The following is a 24,341-nucleotide window of genomic DNA, read 5'->3' as shown; positions in this document are numbered from 1 at the left end:
AAGCATCTGTAATTGTATATTACATCCTTAGGTTTTACTCACCTGGTATAACTGTGTGTTTTGACAAAAGTAGTTATAGGTTTTTACTGCACCTAGGATAAGTGTTTCACTATTCAAAATACAAAAGTATACAAAAGTATAATGTCCAGTTGACTGTTTATGTGATTTGTTTCAAGAGTCACTGTATAACTGGAAAGGCCTACTGCCCTTGTATTACTGAATGTAATCTGAAAGTAACAATTGGTCTTTTGCTCCCAAAGAATAGGCTTGACCTATACTAAATGTGTATAACAAGGTTTTGACGTCTCTAGAACTACTGTTATGTGTTCCAAATAAGGTTTATACTTGGGTCTGTGTGCTTTCAAGTATAGTGTTGTGTTTTATATTGTGATTTCATATAATGTGTTAGTACTTAACCCCTAGATTTATCTGGGCCTACCTGTATTTAAATAAATCCTTTATTTTTACAATACATAGTGTTTCAGTGTTTCTTTGGATCATTTGTATTACAATTTCACTTGTACTGTATCTACTGCCCTCTCTCCCTCCTAAAATAAGCCTGGCTGCTCTGTCTACGCTACCCTATACTCAGGTGGTACAGCCTTATACCAAGAGTGGAGTCTTCTACTGCCTCAGTTGAATGGTTTTACTAAGCCCTTAGTTGGACTTCAGAAAAACTGTCCTAACAAACGCGTATGCCCATGGACAAGCCTGTTATGCTCAGCAATCAGTTAGCGATGGGATTTGTCACTGTTTTAGAGAGACCTACCTCCAACTCATGCACCTCTTCTCTCAGGGCCTTGTCGAGTAGGGGATCAGACTTAGATGACGTACTTTTTGACATGGACACTAGCTCCGGGACTTATGCCATTTCATATTCCAGTGCTGCTGTGGAGAAGCATGATGGGAGCATCAACAGGGTCTTCCCGATTTTCCGCTGATGTGTTTCATGACTTTCAGATCAAGCCCCCAGCTATGTGCCCCATATGCCTGGTTTGGCCTAAAAAACCCGAGAAACCTGCATGAATGCTTTGGTTCCATGTCTCCTTATCAAATTGTGCCTTTGCTGGAGAAATTGTTTTCTCAATGATGGATTTCAAATGATGCTCCCACTTGCAGGTATTCGACATTCTTATCACTAAGTAGCAGCATTATGACAACTTCTACCATTTATCTTTTCCAAGGATGAGTTGTTTCTTTTCCTATTAATAATGCACCTGTTTATCCAACAGTATGATTCTGTAGCACTGAGAAGAGTCTGCAGTATGTTATTTGCTCTGGCATTAAGTCACCTGCCCATGGTTTTGTTGGAATGTGGAGGCCTCCTACTTTTGCAGATACATAGGGCGATGAAAAGGGCCTAAAGCCTCTTTCCTGCATGAGGTGTGGGGATGGAGGCTTCATCTTTGGAAAAGGCTGGGCTGAGGCAGATGTGCGTGCCCGCACTTACAACCCATCGACCCCGTCCATTCTCTCCAACGGGACCATCTGACACCCAAAATACCATGCAATGGTGTTGCATGCATTTGTTTCACCGCTCCCTCATCCCCATAACATTGTCTCCCCCTGACAAACAGTCCCCCCGCACATGAAATGGCTCCTGGGCAGTGGCAGAGGCCTCCATCAACACCTGCCCCGAACAAAAAATACCTTTCACTGCTGATGTTGAGTCTGGCTCCAGTCACTCACTCCACTAACCAGACACTGAGGACTGTCCTGTCAAAAAACTATTGCAAGAAATGTTTCATTTTTACCATAGGATGGCAATGGCATTAGTGTAGCATTGCTGCATTTGAACATGATGGCACAGCTCTTTATGTAAGAGGCTGCCTTAAGTGAGGCTGTGCCTTACACGTGATGACTATGCAATGCATATGGAACATTAACTGCCATTGCATGGCATTACTGCTCATTTGAGACTGAGATGATTATCTTCTCTTGCTAATCATGGATGGTTCTCTTTCCATCATCGTCTAAAATGTAAATTCTTGTGTCTAGTCTTCAAATCTCTCTATGGTCTTGCAGCTGAATAGCTCTCTTCTCTTGGCACATATTATACTCCCTCTCGTTTACTTTGCTTTTCTTCCCATTTTCTTCTTGCTGTCCCTTGTCCTCTGTCTCGTTTTTGATCATTCGCCTTGCTTGCTCCTCTACACTGGAATGCTCTTCCTCTCTCATCGCTCTATTTCTCTCTATTCTATATTCCAGGCCTCTCTGAGATCTCAGCGACCTCATTCTGGTCAGCAATGTTAAAGGAAATGCAGGTGTTGTCTGTGTTTCCCTATTATATTTTCCCTTTATTGTACTATTTTTGACCTCAAGTACAGCGCGCTTTGTTGTAAAGCGCTATATAAAACTCAAACAAATACAAATACAAAATACAATGGAAAAGGGGTGAGTAGGTGGCCATGAAGACCTTTTTTAGCTGCATTGAAAAAATGAGCTTGCACTTCTCAAAAGTCTTTCAAAGAGTTCATAGGACTTTTTACAATTTCTACTTCCATCTCTTTGGAGGCATTTAGCCTCATTATTAGGTGTTATTTTACTATATACAGTGTCAATTATGAATGCCCCATCAGGGAAATATCTTCAAACCCATAATCTGGCAGGTAGTAAAAAACAGGCAGTATATGAAATACAGCCCGTTTCTACCTTTCCCAGCAGTCTCATAATGAGGGATATATTCTTTAAGCAGTGAGCTCTATGCCGATTCTACTTGGGGTGAAAACGGAAGAGACCTGGTTGGGAGGGGGGGGCGGAAAGAGAGAGAGAGAGAGAGAGAGAGAGACATGGGCAATCGGAGGAATACCCCCCTTCACACTGCTTGTTGTCTCCCCAACACCAATTCACCCTTTTTCCTAGAAGCCTGTGATAGCGCCCATCTCCCCCATTCTGTAGGATGATGTTTCTATGTGCCTCTACAGCACCCATCTTCCTCTTCCCCTAGTTTTTGCTTTCTGCTTGTTTTCGCTATGCCCCCTTCTCGTTCTTCCCTTGGCTCGTTCCCCCCACTCCCTCCCCACCCCCCTATTTAACACCACCATTTTTTCTCTACAGCACATCTGTCCATTACGCTACATTCCAGTCTCGTAGATCTTCCAAAGCCTACCTCCTAACTGTACCAAAGTACTAAAGAGTATAAGAGACATGGGACATCAGGCAATGGCGGGCCATGGTCGAGGATGTGGGAGATTCAATAATAAAAAATATGCTGCGCCGGCCTGCCCAAGCCGTGGATCCAGTGCCCATTCAACAATTGTAGTTTATTACTATAACCTTTTGTTGGTGCCCCACAGGAATGATCACCTTATAGGACTGCATGGTAGCCAAGGATTTAAACTCAAGCTGGCGGAACACCGATTTATAACGGCCTTGCTGTTTTTCGGACCTATTGAATGTTTTTGTTCAGACGGAACCCAATCGGCTCTCGACTTTAAAGGATGCTTAGTTTAGTTTCAAAAAGCAGCTATTCTACTTGCCTATGTTTTGTGGCCACTGAAGTTCTAGGGTTTTGCTCGTGCATGTTTTCATGAGGCTGTGCGCATTGCATGCCACCAGAATACTCTTGGGGTGTCATGTCACCCATGCACACCACTTCAAACGTAGCCCCAGCAAGCGATTAACAGCAGTTATTGTGTGTTCCCCATGCTTTGAGACTGTTTACTTTTTGGCTCCCAAACATTTGTATGGTTTAAACCTTGTTTGAGCACACCCTTCACAGGGGTCGACTCTTAACATGTCGGCTTTGGATGTGAACGTTTTTTGGAGAAGTTTTTTTTTTGTTGGTGCTTCTGTACCCATCATATTAAAGATAGTGCTGGCAGGCCAGTGATTTGCAAACTCCTGATGTTCAAAAAATGTTTTCTTTTCTCTTTTTTTTTAATGTTGTGTATGATTGTTCACTTTCATTACAATAAAGTTTTCTTGGCAAAAAAAAAAGAAGTCAATTTCAGTTATGGGCATTCTGTTTGGAATACTATGTCAGATGTCACCCTTTAGGGTTCCACTCCATGACTTTTTCTTCCAACTCACTCACTGATAATTGCACTTGACTACTGTATCTTTTGGTCTAACCTTTGCAACATTCATCACCAGGGTAGGCACTCCTGCAAATTTCATCAACATCGATACCTCTATAAAACCTGTACATTGTACTGTATTACTAACCTGCATAGGCAATCTTGTATTATACCACTTTGTCCGTAGCCACATGACAATTGCAAATGCGATATAATTTACCTGACAAACTGTAATGGAAATAACTTGTATATCAACTGTAACCTGTAAACTGTAACGTAAATGACCTGTATCTCAACTGTAACATGTAAAAACGGTGTATTCTCAACTGTAACATGTAAACTTGCGCCCGGATACCTTTGGGTGTCGACCGCCATATAAACTAAACTGAACTATGCCTGACCGAACATGAGGACAAAGAAGGACCATTTAGATTTCTTTAAGTGTGTGGAGGCTGCCTATTTCCCCAGTAAAGCATCTGCTGATTGGCTGGCTTAAGGATGGATGTCCAACATGATGCCCACAAGGTGGCATGTGCTGCGATGTATGCATGCAAAAACCAGAAATTCCTCCCTTCAAATTGTTTCTACTCAGCTGCGCTATACCACCACCTCCTTTTTCGACCTAAACACATTTTCTTACAGCTCAACAACATCCCTCTTCTGAATTCTCTCTTCAGTTCTTTTTTTCTTGCCCCCCTACACCACCATCTTCCTTATATTGACTATTTTACTATCATACCATCACTATTGTTAAACAACAAGGCTCGAAATGGGACAGGGAAGTGGAGACGTGGGCATTGCTACTTACTATTTCTCCTCGTGGTTCCCCGGGCAAGTCATGTACGGAACATAGGCTGCGACTGACTCCATCTGGATCATGAATAGGTCTCCAATCAGGGCATTGTACTGCAATGGAAGACAAGTGAGGAGGAAAAAAGTCAGTGGGCCCACAGAGAAGGGTTTATACAAAACCTGATTCAGATCCACGCTTGTGAATTCCGGGAAATTCAGAGTGGATCTTGTGTGCGTGGAAGCATGCAACGCTCCACACTTGACAATGTGCACAAGGCTGTATGCACCAGGGACTACATGTGCTGTGAAAAACCTAAGTGATTTTCCCTCCCTACTCCCCGGGGATCCTCTACAAAGATGGCCAGGGGAGAGCCATCGCTTATGGATCTCGACCCGGGGGTTGGTCCGAAACTAGCGAGAGAGGATCACCTGGCTGAGTAATCCTCAGGCATTAGGGAGGGAATACCCTGGGGCGAGACATGCTATCCCCTTCTCTGACAACCCTCTACCCGACATCCCCTCAGTCTTCATGGGATATCCCAAAAAGTTCCTTTCCCTAAACTTCACCCAAGTACTGTGAAGAAGAAGAGGAGGTCAATAGGAAGACAGACTTCCTATGAGAAACACCACTATAGTACTGGGATGAGGAACATGGAAGGAGAAGCCTACCAAAACCCCCAATGGATCTGTCCCAGTGACGAGGCCAGGCAGAGTCAGGCAATCAACCATGCCCACCTGTAGCCTGTAAATCATGCAAAAGAGTATAAAAGCCCAAGAGACATCCACAAAAGAGAACAAGCTTGGGTGTGAGTTGGGAGGAGAGCTAAGGAGCCGTGGCTGCCGAGGACCTGCTGGGAGAAACCAGAAAGCCGAGACGTCAAGGGTCTGCCGGACGAGATTCTCAGGAAAAGCGTGGCTGAAGAGTTGTATCCCCAGTTAGTCAGAGAGGTCCATAGAAGGGAGCCCAGAGGCGTGCTGATCCCTTTTGAATCTGGAGAAGGGAAGTGCTTGTTCCCCTGTGCCAGGACGGAAGCCCAGGAGTGTCTGAGGGGCAGGTGGTGAGACACTGACCTCAGGCGGCAAGAGTATAGACAGTGGAACAAAGAAATCGCAAACGGTGAGTCGTAAGCAGTGAAAACCGGCATGTGAAATAACGAAGAAAGCAACTGAGATACCACGTTGCAGCTCGACTGCGTAATGCAGAAGATACGTCGAGTGAAGGTTTAATATTGAAACAAGGATACTAAGTAACAGAGTGGGCACATGTAGAGTTACACGTTCTCGAAAGTCTCTGTGTGAATCAAGGGAAAGCTTCCTAAACTGAAGGGGAGCTGTGCGCAAGCAGAAAACCAAGCAAAGTGAAGGGGAGCTGTGAGCAAGCTGGAAATAGAAGTAAAATAGTATGTAGCAGGGGGGCCACCAGAGACCATGAAGGTGAGCCGAATCCCCAAAGAAATGTGAAAGAAGGAAGGTGAAACAAAGATTGAGATTTTGAAAGCTAAGAGAAAGAGACTGCCTAGAAGGGGGTGAAGCTAAGCCCCGGGTCCCAGGTTGCACTACCTGTAGTGGGTGGCCCGTGCAGTTCGACAACTGCGCCACGAGCCAGGGGGACCCGACTGAATAAGTGAACTGCATGATTCATTGAAAGAGCTTGTTGAAGTATGGGAAAGGGAGCCCCTAAAGGATTGAAGTAAGTTGTTATACACTGAACTTTAAGTTGAATTGCTGAACAAGAAGAGTGGAATAGGGTCGAAGAGAGGAACTTTGTGAAAACCAAGAGGGGTTTGGAACTTTGTGAAATCAAGGTGAACTTTTGAACTCTGCAGGAACACTGAGAAACCCCAGTGTCTTGAATTTGGGGAAGGGAGCTGTGGAAAAGCTCCAGTGCCATCCTGATTTACTTTGAACACTATTTTGTTTACCCCGTCCCTTGCACATTATTATATTGTTTGAGTGAGGGCAAGCATAGGTTTGGCACAAACAGCCTTTTTATTTCGACCTACAGACTTGGGGCCTCATTATGAGTTTGGAGGCAGCCATGCCCAAACTCGGGTCCGGGTCCGTGGTCCCTGAATGGGGAAATACCGGGACATTCTGACTTTGGAGGGCCCGGTATTTCCCCATTCAGGGAACCCAGACCCGGACCATCCCCATTGAGCACCTGTAGGGCTCAATGGGAATGGGGAGCATGCTAACAATGGGCCCGTTGTTAGCATGCTGGTCCCCTCGCGGGACCCGCAAAGGACGTCTTGCCTGACCAGACGTCCAGAGTGGTCCCGCGAGGGAACCTCGTAATGAGGCGGTAAGGGGTTAATGGCGCCGGCATCTTTACCAGTGCCGTTAACCCCTTACCGCCTCACTTGTAATGAGGCCCATGGACTTCCTTTCGTCTATGTTTTCAGGTTGAGACTACTCCCTCTTTCGAAATAGGATAAGTTAGGTATTATCTCATCCCATTTGCCCAAATAAAGGTTTTCAAACTTGCACCTTTTGTGTCTGTCTATCTCTTGATACCATGCTTGCCTCACAGTGCACGCTTTGTTTCATTTCATGCCTCTAAATGGATTAGGTGCACCTTAAGCCTGTGCAGGTTTGCCTTTATGAGAGAACATGGCACTCCGCCAAATTAAATTCAATGACGGTATATTTGTTACGTGCCAAATGACAGTAAGGTAAAAGACGTCGCCTACGTCAGACTGAATGTACATGTCAGAAGGGTCAGAGCGCGTACCTTGCTGTTTTAATGTACCTCTATGAATGTTTTTGAGAAAGTGCATACCGTATTGTAGGATTATGCATTACTGTGAAATGTGTGAGGTTGTGCATGGATGTTCAGGGATGTGCCTGGAGATAGTAACGCTCAAGGTCAATTTGTCCGTGGTGGTCTGTGTGGTGAAACCGTGTGGGGTGGATCTATAATCATGTGCATGGCGAAATGGGCGTTTGTTTTTAGGTGTTTAACATCGAATGGACATGCCAGCGTATGTTCCCTTCAGATTGCTGAGGCACTGGAAGCATGCAGAATAACCAAACAAAGACAGGAGCCCCACAGGTGCAGTAAACAGCGTATGGCTCATGCATCAAGCGGTGTATATACATATATATCCTGGAAGCTGATCTCATGGAGTGTGCTTGCACTACTCAGATACACACCTTTTATCTCCTGGGCCCCAACACATTGGTTGGTCGGGTGGGACCCAAGTCATTCAGATGGGGAGGCACTTCAAGTTGCGGGTTCCCTGTTGTGAGCAATGCCCTGAACATGGTCACCAAGGAGTTTTCAGGACCTGGTGTTGTAGATACTGGCCCCCGGCTCAGGCTGGTGTTAGCTTTCACTGGGAATCACTTGCATAACCAAGCCTGTAAAGCGGTGTAAAAGATCATGCAAGGTGCAGTCTGATCATGCATGGTTGAAGAGCAGTTTGAATTTGCTAAGGACTGGGTGGATAAATATGTACGGTCTCCCACTATGGAGATGTTCAGAGCTGTGTGTTGAGATTTGCAAGGATGTATGTGTGTACTCTGCAAGTGGAGATATATAAAGAAGGATTACGCAGGGAAGTGTTAGATGGCTGTGTTCAGGTGTGTGTAAAAGGTGTTCAGGCTTGGAGATGGAGTGTGCAAGGAGGTGCGTGATGGATAGCGTTGAGGTACGTAAAGTGAAACGTGAAATGCGGAGAACCATGCGTGGTAACTATTATCGAGCTACACAACAGTAAGAAAAACGAGCAGGACAAGGAATATATGGCAGTAATCAAATAAAAGCCTTTCTTACCCAATCGAGGTCATAAGCAAAATCACCTGCAAAAGAAAGACATCCGCAACAGTAAATATGAGGACATGTCGGATATGTTGAGGAGACAATACATCAGACAGAATCAAACGTCAGAAGGTGGGAGCGGGAGCATCATAGGAATGCAAGCATCAGGCCCTCTTAGTTGAGGCATCAGCTAGAAGACATGGATCAGACTGTAGAAGTTGAGGCAACAGAGAATATCCAAGAGCATCAGATAGAAGCCATGGAAACAAGACATCACCTGCATGCAGGGGAGTGTGTCCGGGAGGTCGGTAAGGGAGGGGAGGAGACAGTGGCTAGTTTCAAGGTGTCCGATAGAATTATTTGCCCATGTCTTAGGGCTGAGGTTAATGGCATCAGACTAACTGCAGAGAGAGTGTCTTGGGATTGAATCAGATAGAAGCACAACCAGGTCCTGTGGGCTTGAGGTACACAAGAAGACATTCAGGAACAAAGGCATTCAGGACTTGAGCTCTAGCAAAAACATGGCATGTGACGGACATTGGGGCAGATGGCATGGTGCAGGGGCTTCATGGTTATGGCTACAGATGTGGCTATTTCACCTCTTTGTATTTATTTAATATGGGGCAAAAAGGGTTTCTACCAGACACACTTTACATAGCCAGTAATGCAGAGTGAGGAATCCCACAAATAACAGCTGTTTTGAAAAGGAGTCTGTGAAGCTTAGAACATGGCTACCCATGCCAGTACAAGGTTTTCATATCTGTCCAAAATGCTCTGCGTGTGAACACAGTACGAATACATGTAAACGATGCCTACAATCATTGGACAGCAAGAAGTGGCAGCTATGAGCTATACGGATAGAAATGTATTAAATCCTGTAGCGATGCGCTTTGAGAGTCATCAAAAAATGCCTGCAGTGTGTTGGCCTTAAAAAGATTGAATCACACAGAAGATGAGGACAGCGGAAAGCAGGAAAGCAGAATGACTCCACTCGGGATTCATATTGTAGGAGGCCTGCATCTCTTCCTGAAATGGAAGATGAAGCAAAGAAGATGGGAGATAATGACATTCTTCGACCACTGGAAATCCTCTTCCCTTGGCTTAAATGTGTTCCTTTACTATGTACCCATCTAACATGCAAATAATTAATAAATCGTCATTATTAATGTACACAAGAGTTCAATAAATAATAATATAATTAGTTATTTGTAACGTGCTTAATACTGAAGCGTGTTGTAAGCGCAGACCTGGGATTCGAACCTGTGTTGCTCTGCATCATCTATCTTCCAAGAAGAGCGCGTTGCCACTGATCTATACTACCCGTGCCAGATAGAAATGGAGGTAGAAATGGAGCGGTGGGGGTGGAAAAGAAAAGATTTAGACTACACCCAAGTACATTCATGGTCTTTTTTGCACCTTTCTCGTCACCTTTTCCTTTCTTATTCCCCAATTAAGAACCACAGTGCTCTTTCCATTATTATACTATTTTTTTTTTTATTTACTTGTGAATAATCATAAGAGACAGTGATTTTTACAAGGCTGATCAGAATCCAAGGATGATCAGAATGCGGGCTAGCCGCGTGTGCTTCTGCTTTCGTGTGAATACGCCAGCTCGCACAATCTGTTGCAAGAAGTTAGGGTCCTTTACGGGTTGACCGGACTGGTCAGGCCCAGAAGAACTGAATGTGACTGTGGGTCCGAAGGTCAGACCTTGCTACACCAGAGGAGGTGCTGTCTGTCTCAGTGAGAGGCCGTGTTTTCGCCTGCCTAGTGAGAAGATTCTATGGCCTTTATTTTTGTGAAGGCAACTTCCAGTAGTTTGCATGCCGCTACAGCCCAGCGTGTTTTTTCACCCGAGATGAGACGGCACCACCACATGTCTTCCTCCACCAACACTGAATTGACCCATAAGGGTTCCACATAGGCTACACGTTCTGCGTTGAGAGTGTGGCAGTTTAGCAGAAGATGGCGAATTGTCTCGATTGCGTCATCGGATTGACATAATCTGCATGTGGTTGCCGCGGCCAGACTTCTTATCGCCATGATTTCTCTGGTGTGGAGCAAGTTAAGCCTTGCTCTTAAGAAGTATGTTCGAAGATTTCTGTTTGGAAATTTTACACAGTAGGCCAGTGGGCAGTTGAGCCGGTTGAATGTCGGTGGCAGATGCTTTAAGAATTTGATCGCTCTGGTTTGGTCGGCTGTGGTGTACTATTTATGAGTGCATACACTTTCTTTCTGCATATAATGTTGTTTCATGTGTTTAAAGACCCATGGCAAGTTTGCCTACATTTCAATAGAGCAATGGTGAAATATTGGGTATCTTACTGAAATGGGCTCTTTTTACAATACTAGATCAAAATTCATTGAAACATGGTCAATATAGACATAGATGATAAAACGTTTCAATGTGGTCCTGATCTAAACAAAATCTGCAATGTGCTATTCCCAGTCCCACCCCCATCATTTCAAATATAAGAAGAAGGGTCAATCTAAATTACACATAACAGAGGTGCCATTTTGGACTAAGGAGTCTCCTCAAATACTCTGGGAGCAACCACAATGTGTTCTCATCCAGAATAAAATTCTTAAAAAGTGTATAACTGCCCTCAGCTTCTCTAGTCTGTATCAATCGTGGACCCATAGTTTTGTTCCACTAACAGTGGGATGAAACAAGAACTTCCTTCGTGACCCCCAATCTGCAGAACAAATCGTAGCATTTTACCTTAAAAATGTTAATTGTTTTGACAGAATTCGTAGATGTTACTAATTGATGGTCTTCATGCAAACATGTGATTGCTTGATTTAATATATTGCAGTCTTGACAAAGCTCCAGGCTGGAGCTAAACATGCCAACTAGGCCCTGTACTCTGAGAGGTCCTTCGCTCACCTACCTTTTGTAAATAAATAAATATATATTTTGATACCTTTTATCCACGGGTGCAGATTCACAGTTAAGTTAGTGGGGTGTTCGTTATCTCGTAAAGGATGCTTTATAAAGGTATGGGTTAATGGTAAATGGACAAGTTGAGGAAGGAGGCACATTAAAATACAGAAGAGGGATGATCCAGCCTTGCAACTAAATTGTTGAGCATACAGTACAGGTACAGTAAGATGCATTTATTTTAAAGTGCTATACAATAATTGTAAAATTGAAGCATGGGACGATGGGGGGAAAGATGCTGGAAGACAGCAGTGATGCACCTGTCAGATCAAGGGGATGTTGCTTTAGGGCTAACCTAAAACCCTATATGGCAGTGATATATTTTATTTCTGAGGGTTTGCGTTCCAGTGGAAGGATGCCAGGAATGACAAAAAGAGCACAAACAGAAGCAGAGCAGGGTGGAGGCAGGATATGTAGGTTAAGTAGTGCTGGGAGAGTGTGAGTGGGAGTGTCAGCCCGCAGATGGATTTTTAGACCAAAAGGAGGACTATGAAGAAGGCTCAGTTGAACATAGACAGTCATCCAGCATGAAGCCAATGGGAGGTAGCGGATGAAGATGGGGTTTTGTAATAAGTGTAAGTAGCAATGTTGAGCATTGTGTCCAAGGATGCAAAGGAACAGAGGGATATGCCCAGAAGGAGGCTAAAGCAGTATTCAAGATGGCTGAAAACAAGGGTAGCGGTCAGGGTTGTGGGTGGAGCAATACGTAAGGTGTGGCCAGACTTTCCAAATGTTTAAAAGGATCACCTTGGCTGCCATGGTAGTGGAGGAGGAGACATTCTGAAATGTGAGATCGCTATCAAAGACGACACTGAGTTTGCCTAGCTTGTGAGAAGGCATAAGGCTGTAAGGGGGAACATAAATGATAAAATTTAAGAAAAAAAGGGAAGACCTTTTTCCAAAATACAGGCTTCCTTTTCTAGGCACTAGGCATAGCTATCCAGCGCTATGCCTAAGCAGCCAAATAAAATAATAAGCTCTTTATGGCTTATGTTCTGTACAGAAATCGCTTAGTAGTAAAATTATATAAAAAGAACAAGTTTTGAAGGATACATTAACGGTGCAAATACAGATGTATTAATCCTTCAGACTACTGTTCCACTTTCCATAATTTATCTCGGGGTGCAAGTTTTCCTAAGAGGCATTTGACGCCTTCTTGGTCATCACAATGTCAAATTTCTCAAGGACTTTCACCACTGCTGTTGTTAAGGAGCTCAAATAAGGGGAAACATAAATGTGAGATATGAGGGGGAGTTGGGCTGCTGTGGACAGGAGAAGCCATCCAGTGGTGGGTGTCAGTGAGACAGTCAGATACACGGCTTGAAAGGTAAATGGTGAAGGAGGAAAAGAAGATGAAGATTTGGGTGCCATTGGCAAAGAGGTAGGAAGGAGGCAAAGCCACAAGAGTAGATTAGTTTGTAGAGTGAGGAGATGTAAAGAGTGAAAAGAAGCAGTCTAAGGGCAAAGCCTTGTGGTACTCCCACAGTAGGGAGTGGATTTGTCAGCGTTCCGTGAAATGGAGAATATTTGTTGCAAGATAGTAAATGACCCTGGATGCATATGTCGGGTGAGTGAGTGAGGAGGAATGGAAAGCTGCAGAAACCCAGAGGGTGAGCGTAGAGGATAGTCATGAGCGATAAACAGCAGCAAGGACACTAGAGATGCTTGTAAGTGGAGTCTCAGTGGAGGGACTGCTATGAAAGCTAGTTTGGAGGGGCTACCATAGGATCAAGGACCCTAGGTAGTGGGGGAGGAAAGACACAGGATTAAAGTTATTGGGGTTGTTGCAATCAGCACTTTCGGAAAATAAGGAGGAAAGTAGCTTGCATGGAAAATCTCTGAGGTAAGAGAGATGTTGAAGAGTGGAGCGAGGGATGAGCAGGTAAGGGGTGAGAGATCCTTGATCATATGATGTGCAGAGGAGTCTATAAGGGCACAGGATGGGTGGACTGCCCTGGGCAGGACCCAGCTCAGTGTGAGAAATCAGGGAGAGGGATCGGAGTACAGAAGTGGTAAAGGTAAGCGAGGGTACAGAGATCGGGAAGGAGGCATGGTTAATAGATTAGTCAGAGTATCCCCAATTTTGGAAGAGAAGTGGAGTGTAAAGTTGATGGCCAATAGAGAGGAGGGTGTAGTGAGGAAGAAGAAATCAAGTATGGTACAGGTGGAAATCCCCAACAGTCAGTGCTCTGTGATTACCACTCACCTACATGAAGGAGGATGTCGTACAGGCCAGCCTGCGTCTCCTGCCGCAGCCGGGGCAAAGCAAGAGGGTTGAAATAGCCCAGGTCACCAAATATCGCAAAACGAGGGCTCCAGTCAGAGCCATTCCGTAGGGCCACAAAGTTTAACTTCTGACTCCAGCCGAGGACACTGCCACAGATGTAAACTGTGAACTCAAAGTAACATATTATTCAATAACAACCAAGGTACACAGTGATGCACAGTGACATCAGCAAGGGGAGAGAGGGCCTGAAGAAAAGATGTGGGGCAGGGAAGGTAAGGGCCAGGGGGAAGTAGAGGCAGGCCAGGTGTGAGGAAGAGTGGACCAAAGGAGAGTACCACAGGGGAATGCATGGACATTGGCATCTCTGCAATTCCCAGATATGGCCCTGGACCTCGATCTGGGGGAGTGCTCATCAGAGGGTGGTACAGCAGAATGGATGGGGCCAACGGGGGAACGCGTTTATGCACTGCGACAGTGGGTGCACAACACCACGCTGGCTGCTACAGTGGTGGTACAGAGCCATACACTCTGCTGTGCAGACTGTGAACAGACCTATGTGAGCTTAGATGGAGCTCTCAGTGCGTATGCCCAGCCCGTGGCCTTTAAAACAAGCGATTTGGCTGAGCACTTGGAAGTGCAGGAATGAAACAAAGCAGCAAAGACAGTGCTTCATGTGTAAACCCAACGGAGTGTCAGGGCCTAAACTCGATGCAATCTATGAACACTGGATGATGAATTCCATGGGGAAGAGGTTCACTTTATATTTCATTTTTAGCTTAGCATCTTCACAACGTATACGACATCCGCAGAGCATATTAACTGTGCAAAACAGAAAATAGCACATTTGAAAACACCATATTAGCATATTAGAAATCTAGTAAATTCTATCCAGTCCTGGCCTGGTCACACGCGCACACATAGTGCATTACTGCTTCCAGTCTTGGCTCAGGCGCACACAACAGGTACATCATGCTCTTACCTGTGCATCCATGTCATACAAGCACCCAGAAGGCAAGTCCCAACACAAACACAAAAGAAACACACACAGTATCACAGGTTCCAGTGTTGGCACAGACACGCAGAAACATGGTGCACTGCTGACCTCTAGTTGTGCCACCTTCCAGCAATGCAGAACACATCCAAGTGATGACTGCCTCTAGTCATAGCACAGACATGCACGCAGTGCATTCCTGTCTCCGATCGTAGCACTTCTTCCAAGACACACAAGGCATCACTGTCTCTAGCCCTGGTAAAGTGACATACGCCCAGGGCATTAATGACGCTGGCCTTGGCATAATGAATATGGTGCATTACTGTCATCTGATTTAGCACTGTCATACAAAGAAGATGCATCCAGCAATGGCGTGCAACCCCCCCGCCCCCATCCTTACCATATTGCTGCCCCGGTTCCAGCCTGGCCAGTGTCACCCTGTGAATGTAGAGTTTCCGTTTCAGTGAACCGCCATCTACAAAGGTGGTAGTGTCCCCCGTGGCCGAATCTGAGAAGGTCTCTGGTCCTGGCACTCTGCTGAACTTCACAACAGAGGAAGTGGGGCTGAAGGTCGTCCAGGTCACAGTCATGCATGTGGGGTCACCTGCCAAAAGCATTTGATAAATATTTTAACTCTGTACCAAACTCAGGTCCCTGTGAGGCAGTAATGCACTGCTACGCCTTAAGGACAAGGAAACTGTCAGAGATTCAGAGAATGGTGCATTTCTGTGAGCCTCTAAGGCTATAGTAAAACCTGGGAATGGGAAACTACCCGTCCTTGCCTTAGCGGTAGAGACTGGGAAATGGACTGTGCCATACACGACAGCCGTGGGAACAGGGTGTTGGGCATGATAACCTAAATAGGTGGGTACAACAAGATAAACTTGATAACAATAGGACAGGATAGCAGGCATGTTAAACTAAAACGCAGTCCTACACAGACCTCAGATTCTTTTTGAATGGATCAATTGCTCCAGTGAATCTATGTGAGATTGAGGTTTTTCACGGGGTCCCCCAAACACTCACAGTTACTAACATCTAAAATCTGCCAAAATCTTCTTTCCATACATTTCCTGGAGAAGATTGGGAGGTTCAGCGTATTTAGGATGATTCGAAGTTAAGGGGAAAAAAAGGTGAAATGATAGCTTCAATAAGAGGACAGGCTGGATGAAGAGAGACAGCAGGAGGGGGAAATGGAGGGGTGGTGATGATTTCGGATAGGCGGATATCAAGAGTGCTCTACATCTGCCAATGTCCAGAGAAGGGAGCATAGTCAACTCTTAGTAGTCCGCCATCTTAAATTAATGTACCCACAGCAGGGACCTGTTAGCAACCTGCAGCCATGTGTGTGGCCTGCAGGAGATGTTTGGGTCACCTGGAGTTCACAGGTCTGAATCTGGGTAGGAACAACTCAGACTTTCATCCAATACAAAATAAGTTAGCTTGGTGCTAGTAATTGTCAGGCACGCCCCAGCCCACATTTGTTCAATAAATGAGTATGTGTCGGGTGTGTAATATTACAGTATAACATGTTTCTGGCACACATGCATCTCTGGAAAACATGTAGTGCTGGGGCAGGATCAGGTCGTTTTGTAAGTGTGCATTTGCAGCATTGCATATTTCTGAAGTGCCTTGTTGAGTACCAATGTGGATGGAAATTTCACAACAGGGCGCCATTTGCTTGGAAACGGCAGCAGTGATGGCTCAGAGTAAGTAATCATGCCTGATGCAGCTACTGATTCCTCTCATACCACTTAAATGAGTATTATTTAGAAGGGAACTATTGATATGTCATGAGTTCATGCTAGTCCTCTACATAGGAAAATGCCAGTACAACACAAATCTCTTTCTGAAGTCTTATTTCTTTACCGGGTGAAAGTAAGACATTCTTTTTTAATTTCTATATGAAATATAATGCCACTAGTGCTGCAAGCTGTTACCCAGCAAGCTGAAACCTTGTTTCCTTTCATTCCTGTTAGTCGGAAAGTGACTTTTTCAACCCACTATTTAAGGTAAACTTTCATCAGCCATAAACGGTAATCAGCTTAGGCCAAATATACCCCCACACATCTTAAAAGTTTGGGAGGCTTGTCGAACCTTGAATAGCCCATGCTTGGATTTAACTGTGGATAATGGCAGCCTAGAACAAGTATACAAGCATGAATATTTCGGTGTTCGTTTTGCAGGACAATGCCAAATGGTCGGAGCAGGTGGAAAAAGCAAAGGCAATGCGATTCCTAAATTCTATGAATCGTGTGGTAACAGGGCACTTACTCCAGCAATAAACATTTATACTATTAAGCCAAAGCCGCATCAATTTATAGTTCGGAGCTTTGGGTTCACATTAAATGTCCAAAAATGGAGAACACAGAAAATACATTTCTTAAAAACGAGCACGGCTAATGTCATTGTACGGCTTGAGTTAGATCAGAATTTAATAAGTGACATGATTTCTTTTAGGCCCGTTTTATTCTGGGTTAGATTGTGGTCTTCACCCTCTCTGGGCAAGTATAGGGAAGCTTTATGTGACCTCCTATTGCAGGATGGTGCCCGCGATCTACCATGGTGTATGCATGTCAAGAACCATATTAGAGCCCTGGGATTTTTACATTTGTACTAACTACAACAGACATGAAGGAGATAATTAATTCAGCTTATCATACCTTCTTGCGGCACAATGTCCTTGTATATAGTCATAATCATACCATGGTCAGTTCTTATAAACATTGTAAATTATACTTCGGATTTGAGGTTTACTTAGATGAGATGGCCCATATGTACATGTGTACACTATACCTGATACTGAGGTTTGGCACTCTGCCACTGGCATACAATCTACAGGTGTGGCAGCTAGGTGACTTTCATTTGTGTCCTGTATGCTCATGGCTGAGCATTTTCTCTTTTTTATCCATTATTTGCTCAGTTGCCATCTATATACTTAAAACCAATATTGAGGAAGCATTCTGTAAGACTGGGCCACAATGCACTCCTTTTTTGTAAAATGACCTGCAAATGGAACATAGTATTTACTTTCGCTAAATGTCTGTATAGGGCCTTAGAGGCAAATATATAGACCCATAATAGCGAGGTTTTAGAATTGTAAGCACTTTTGAGCTTACTTGCATCCTAGTTTTAAAAGAATTTTGTTTAGGGATCTAACGTTTCAAGGACATTAGAATATGAAGTAGTTATGCACACTGCACTTTAGAGTCTTTTTGCCCTGTAAGGTATGGTGTTTGACTTATATGCACTTCTGAGCTTCCTTGTACCTTAGTTTTGTTAGGATATATTTATGCAGCAACCAGCGATACAGGGAATTCTTTCCCTCTCCAATCAAAAGCACCACACCAATATTCAGTTTCGGTTCAATCTAGTTCTGTCTGTGTTTCATATAGAACCATGCGGGTCCCTCACCCCTGCGCCACAGATAAGCCAAGAACCAGTCTGGTGTACCGAAAGAATATATATTTATTATAGAATAGGACAATTAGCATTTGTACAATCACGCCACCTCACTCTGTGGCCTAAATGCTTTTCTTTCCGAATAATCTCTTTTACAGAAATTGAAAACACTAGTTGGTTCAGGATAACACAGATTACAAACTCTTTAGCCACACAACATGTACAGCCAAAACTTTGCCAGGGGTTCACTTTTAATAGCACGTAGCAACTTGAAACATTGCAAGGTCATAAGATTGATACTCTACTTGATATGCAGTTTGATTTAAATGATATGCACCACTTGTCTATTTGCAGAAACAATTTCACACATGCAGCGCTATGTATTTTTATTATCTCCCTGCACACTACGCAATGTGAGCAGTGTTGGGGCACAACAGGTTTTGTAATAACAAAACACTTTTTAGATATATCTGGAAACCTTCCTTCACCAGAATCCAATGCACAATCACTTCTATTAGGAGTCACTTTCTTACTCTCTGTAGAGTGTGTGCTTTTCCAATCAGCGACTTCCCTTTATTTAATTTTTCAAGACACCTTTCTGCCTAAGCACAGAAGCCCCGATATTAAGTTCACATTCAGTGCCCCTCTACTTGAAGACAGGGTCTGATAAATGATGAACAGTTGGGAATTTTGTTTTCTATGCACCCTCCACCCTTTAGAGAATTTTGGGGTTGGCAATTAGAAATTGGAGTACCAATTATTTTACATACTATATTTTTATTCACACTGGAAGCGATGTTGAATTTCAACAAAATCACCCTATGTTCATTGGCTAAGTGGGAATTAATGAAAGTATAGCTTTGGAAAAATATTTGTGTGCCCACCCAATCAATAATGGGAAAACTCTTCAATAAAACAGATCCCCACCAGGCTTGATTTTGCTGGACAAGTTTACTTACATAAATATCTCTGGGTCTTCGCTCAGGGAAAATGACACCAAGGCTCAGATCATCATTCAGGTACAAGACAGGGCCCATCAGAATCCAATATCTTTCATGGATATCCTCAGGCTCAATCCCTCTATTTTGCCTATCCTTGGTCATTGATCCCAGCTTCTTTTAGCCCTTCCCAGGCCTCCTACAGAAATTTTGGTCAGCAGTTGCAACTCTGATGAACTCAGGTAGTCCTCTGATTTCCATTGTGTGTCTACATATAACATCTAACCAACATCCCAAAAATGTCTAAATTATGAGACCAATTTATTGGCTTTTATTTGGGATTGGAACACGATTCTCCATCCCCTTAAGCCAGGCTTGGCCCCTGTTTTTTTGATTGGTCCCTTCAGTTACCAAGCCCAAATCAGGGGAGGGATCAGTCCAACCCCTTGAATTTCTATTTCCACACCTTTCAGTTTGCAAACGACAACATGACAAATATGTTTGCCTTATAGCTAAGCCTAACAATATATATATTTTTAGGTTCTTCTCATCATGCCGGACCTATAGAAATGTATCTGGCATTTGCACCATGTTGCATGTGCAACCGACAGATTTTCGGGGAGTACTCAAAATACTCGAAAATAATAAAAGTCCTTTATACAAAATTGTACGGTTTTCTAATCCGATAAATTACTATATTCCACAATTTCTACTCTGTGATATTTTGTGAGAAGCTACCATCACATTTCAGATTATAACTTTAGCTCCAAAGGACGAATGGTGTCAATAGAAAGGTCTTCTCAAAACCTTCCCAATGATATCTGGGTTATCTTTCTGCGACTTCTGGATCTCGAGATAATCAACCAAATATGATTCTTAATGTAAATCTATGGCCTTCTTAATTATTTAAATATTACAATCCAACAGCATATTTTGTTTATCCACTGAGATGGAGATCCAGCCATCTGGTGCATTTTTACTCAGGCTGGTGTAAATCTATTAACATTTGTGCTAAGTCAAAGACCGAGCCAGGGGTCTGCTTATCTTGAAGAGCAGCGCAGATTGCCCCACCTCCAGGCTCAGGAGAAATCCCTCTGGACCAGTCCTGTGAGCAGTATCTCTGAGCTGACTGCATATTTGGATTTGATTTGAAGCAATATTCGGAGTTCAACTCATTATTGGCTGCCTCTATTGTTGATACAGCCGTTTACTCCCCTTCATACAACTCCTTAGTCATGCATGAATACAGCCCCCTTTCAGTCCTGAACACCTCACAGAGATGTTCTTTTAGCTAGAGGGCAGAGCCTGGCATATCTTTGGGGAAGGTGGCTTTGAATCTCTGTGTTAAAGTCAGCTCAAATGAACAGAAATCTGTACTTTACATGTTGCAATTTCTTTCCTTAGACATGAGGCCTGCATATATATCTGACCTCAGATCATATGCATTTTTCTCCTGTACCATGCTAGCAAGTTCATCTTTACATCCTGGTATATATATTTAATATAATTCTGGCAATGGAAATACACTGGGAAACAGTTCCTTTCAATTCAACTGCAATTGTCTTGATTTTTTCCATACTGCTCTCTTTTTGTGAAATTAGCCTTTCATGTTCATACTGTAGTGAAAGATATGCTTCTGATCTTAGTAATTTGTCCTTCACACAACTGACACACTTAATATTAGTCTTCCTTCTCGCAGTTTCTTTCAAAACAGTTGTAACAAGCCCCCCCATTTCCTTAATATATATCTTTAAATTATACTTCTACATTGTCGTTTTAATTTCCTTGTTCCTGGTTTCAAGCTGCAGAATGCACACATTTTCCACTGTCTCTTTGTTTTATCAAATGAATCAGTGTTTTCCTGTTTTGCAGTTCAAAAATGAATTTCTGGCCTTTCAGTCTGCCAGTCAAAATTGTGCTTTCACATTTCCAAGACAGTTCTTCTGCATTTCTAGGCCCAACATAGCCAAATGTTCTTTCCTTTTTGTCTGGGGGCTGCCTTTGAACCCCACAGTTTAAAAAAAAATGCACATTGCACCTTAGAGCGTTTTGTCTTGTAAGTTATGATGCATTAACTCATGTTGTACTCTCAGATATTTATTATTTGGTTATTAACTAAATCATGAAGTCATTTAATTTCATAGTGTTTTTAAGCTTCATTGTGGTCTGTTGGGGGTCGTTAACTGTTATTATTGTATTTTTGTAAATTGTGATGCATATTTATGTTAGTGATGACAATGCAATTAATACCTTAATACATTAAGTGATTAAAGGATAAACTAAACTTACCAAACCCAAGCTTTAAAAACATTAGTACAGGGTGAGGTATAACCTCAGATCTGGAGTGACAACTGAAGCTGAAATGTACGATATTCTAACTTTGTTTCCAGTCCCATGTATTATTTTTTGCAACTGATTACTATCTTTAGGAAATTACTTGACACCATAAAGAACACAATTAGCTCTGAAGGCTTCACAACTTTGCTGTACAAGCTTCATTTTATATTATCTTTCTTTCTTTTTAACTGGACTAGTAACATTACATGTGTAGTATGTAAGAGTGCAATAGTACGAGTCTGACGGAGTGGTGGCATGCTTGTTGGCAAAGATTATTATTTTTTTTTTTATAACTCTGTTTATTGAATTTTAACAACATAACATAGAGAAACGTACATGCATAAGACATGAATCAGCGGTATACACGTTGAAGGCAATTATCCATAGCAACAGGGCCCGTAGGGCCGAGGACCGTAAGACATCAATAGGACAAGGCAGGAAAACAATGCTAGCAGCGTTACCGGTGTACCCCCACCCGCGGGGCTCATTGAGCGTCCAGCCATTTACCCCATATTTTTTCGAATTTGCGGGGACAGCCCCTTGCATTATAGATCCGGCGCTCTGAGGTTGCGCACCTGTCTAACTCATTAGCCCAACGGTTCAGGCTCAGTGGTTCGGCAGATCCCCAATTGGCCGCAATAAGTCTTTTGCCTGCCCCCAATGCTATTGCCAAAAACATTTTCTCATATTTGGACAGGTCTACTTCACCCCCAATGCCCAAGAGTATCATCTTGGGGTCCCTAGGGATTGGTGTCACCAGAGCGGCTGAGATTGTGTTGACACAGCCCACCCAGAAGGCCTGTATCGCCTGACAGTCCCATATCATATGGTAGAAGGTGGCTGGTTCAGTTCTGCATCGGACACATGTCCCGTCTTCTATTCCACCCCATCTGGCCATCGGAGTGCGTGAGTGGTATGAACGATGGAGAATCCTCAATTGTATTAGTCTGAGCTTGGATTCTATTCCAATTTCTCTGGGGGACATTAACGCCTCCACCCAATCTTCAGGTTCCAGGGGGCCCAGGTACCTTTCCCACTTTGCCTTTAGTCCGTCGAGTTGTGTAGCCCCGAATGAGTTAAGGGCCTGATAGAGAGTGGAAGTGACCCTAGAGGAGATGCGCTGTGGAAGGATATTGGTCTCGATGGGAGAGCAGGGAGGTACGACCGTAGTGTCAGGGAATTGGGTGCGGATGGGGTGGGATAGTTGCGCATGCCGAAACCGGTCCATGGGTGCCAGGTCGAATTGTTCGCGCATGGTCTCAAAGCTCAGGAGGCGACCCTCTTGTATTACGTGTGCTAATGTGTGTATTCCTTTTGCCAGACAGTGACCGAAGGAGCCCATTTTCACTAGTTCCGGGAGGAGCGCATTGTGCCATATGGGTTGCGACAGTGTTGGCTGCTCTTCCCAGCCGATTAGTTTGTGTGCGGCCCGCCATGCGCGCCGGATGTGGTGGGTCATTTTGGGCAGCACCGGGAGTTGATCGTGGGTGGCGTAGAGGGTTTGGAGCGGTGTTAGCGGGGACATGATCTCCAGCTCTATACGGGTGTGCGGGAGTGTGGGATCCGCGTGGATCCAGTCATTCACCACCCCTATCTGTGTGGCCAGGTAATAGGTGCGTATGCAGGGTAAACCGATGCCACCCTCGCACACCGATCTCTGGAGCGTATCAAGGGCAATCCTGGATTGTTTCCCACCCCATAGTAGTGTGCGCAGGGTCTTTTCAATGAGTGCGAATGTTTCTCGGGGGATGGGGAATGGGGCTTTTTGGAGGACATACAATAGTCTTGGAAGGGTCATCATTTTGAATAATGCGGCCCGGCCCATTAGTGATAGGGGAAGAGATTGCCAATGGGGGGTGTCTCTGTTGAATCGCTCTATGACTGGTTGTATATTAAGCCGGGGGAACCCGTCAAGCGTCGGGTCGAGTCGTATACCCAGGTATTTGAGTTCCCTGATAGAGACGTGATATGGGCAGGTCACCGGGATCGCCGACTCGCCACCCTGAATCAGGAAGAAGATGGTTTTGGCATCATTAACCTTCAAGCCTGCAAAGTACTGATATTCCCTGAGTATGCGGGAGATCACCAGGTATGAGATACTCGGGTTAGTGAGGTATATGAGCAGGTCACCCGCATAGAGCGAGAGGCGGTCTTCTCCCCCTCCCGGCCAGACGAAACCAGTCCAGTTGGTGTTAGCTCTAAGCTCAATCGCTAGCGGCTCGATGGCAAGGAGGAAGAGGAGTGGAGACAGCGGGCATCCCTGTCTCGTGCCCCGACCCAGGGGGAAAGGTTTGGAGGACCTGCCGTTCACCCTCACCGTGGCCTCCGGGGATGCATATAAAAGTTTTACCCAGGATATAAATGTCTGCCCCAGGTTCATCCTAGCCATGATCTCCCACAAAGCATCCCACCCCACAGAGTCAAAGGCTTTTTTGAAGTCCACCGCCAGGAGGGCGAGTGGGGCTGGTATTTCCTTTGCCCTGGACAGCGCCAATTGGACTCTGCGTAAGTTCATCCGAGTTGATTTATTGGGCATAAATCCACATTGGTCTGGGTGGACGAGGGTCTCCATCACTTGCAGCAGTCTGTTAGCGAGTGTTATGGCGAGGACCTTCGCTTCGCCATTGATCAAGGATATCGGACGATAGGAGGCGCATTCCTCCGGGGGTTTTCCAGGCTTATGTATGACAACTATGCGTGCCTTCCTGAGGTCTGGGGGAAGTGCTCCTAGTTCCTTGCTGCGTAGAAACATGCGATGCATGTGGGCAGGTAGCATGCCACCGAAGCACTTCCACGTTTCAATTGGGAACCCATTGGGGCCCGGAGTTTTCCCAGGTTGGAGTTGCGCCAGCGCATCTTGTACCTCGGTGTCAGTGATGTCAGCATTCAGGAGATCAGATTGGTGTTGCGGGAGTATCGGAATCTCGATGTGAT

The 24,341-nt window shown here is 44.4% G+C and overlaps 2 protein-coding genes across 6 annotated transcripts in view; one reads left to right on the top strand and one right to left on the bottom strand.

Annotated features, from left to right (window-relative positions):
* The window catches only part of LOC138566665 (uncharacterized), a 508,561-nt gene that overhangs the window by 249,554 nt on the left and 234,666 nt on the right, over positions 1–24,341 (top strand). The window lies entirely within an intron of this gene.
* ACP7 (acid phosphatase 7, tartrate resistant (putative)) overlaps positions 1–24,341 on the bottom strand; it is a 282,088-nt gene that overhangs the window by 122,777 nt on the left and 134,970 nt on the right. For 4 of the 5 annotated variants that reach the window (XM_069644229.1, XM_069644231.1, XM_069644232.1 and 1 more), the window contains exons 3-6: positions 15,131–15,334; positions 13,719–13,901; positions 8,587–8,612; positions 4,828–4,925 (exon numbers count right to left, since the gene is read on the bottom strand). In XM_069644229.1, the coding sequence (XP_069500330.1) occupies positions 4,828–4,925; positions 8,587–8,612; positions 13,719–13,901; positions 15,131–15,334 (511 nt within the window). Of the gene's footprint in view, positions 1–4,827; positions 4,926–8,586; positions 8,613–13,718; positions 13,909–15,130; positions 15,335–24,341 lie in introns of those variants that run through there. The other variant, XM_069644233.1, reaches the window with a different exon arrangement.

Source organism: Ambystoma mexicanum, chromosome 2p (assembly GCF_040938575.1).
Source record: "Ambystoma mexicanum isolate Mex_15411 chromosome 2p, UKY_AmexF1_1, whole genome shotgun sequence".
Classification (NCBI taxonomy): domain Eukaryota; kingdom Metazoa; phylum Chordata; class Amphibia; order Caudata; family Ambystomatidae; genus Ambystoma; species Ambystoma mexicanum.
This window is presented reverse-complemented; position numbering and strand designations above follow the sequence as displayed.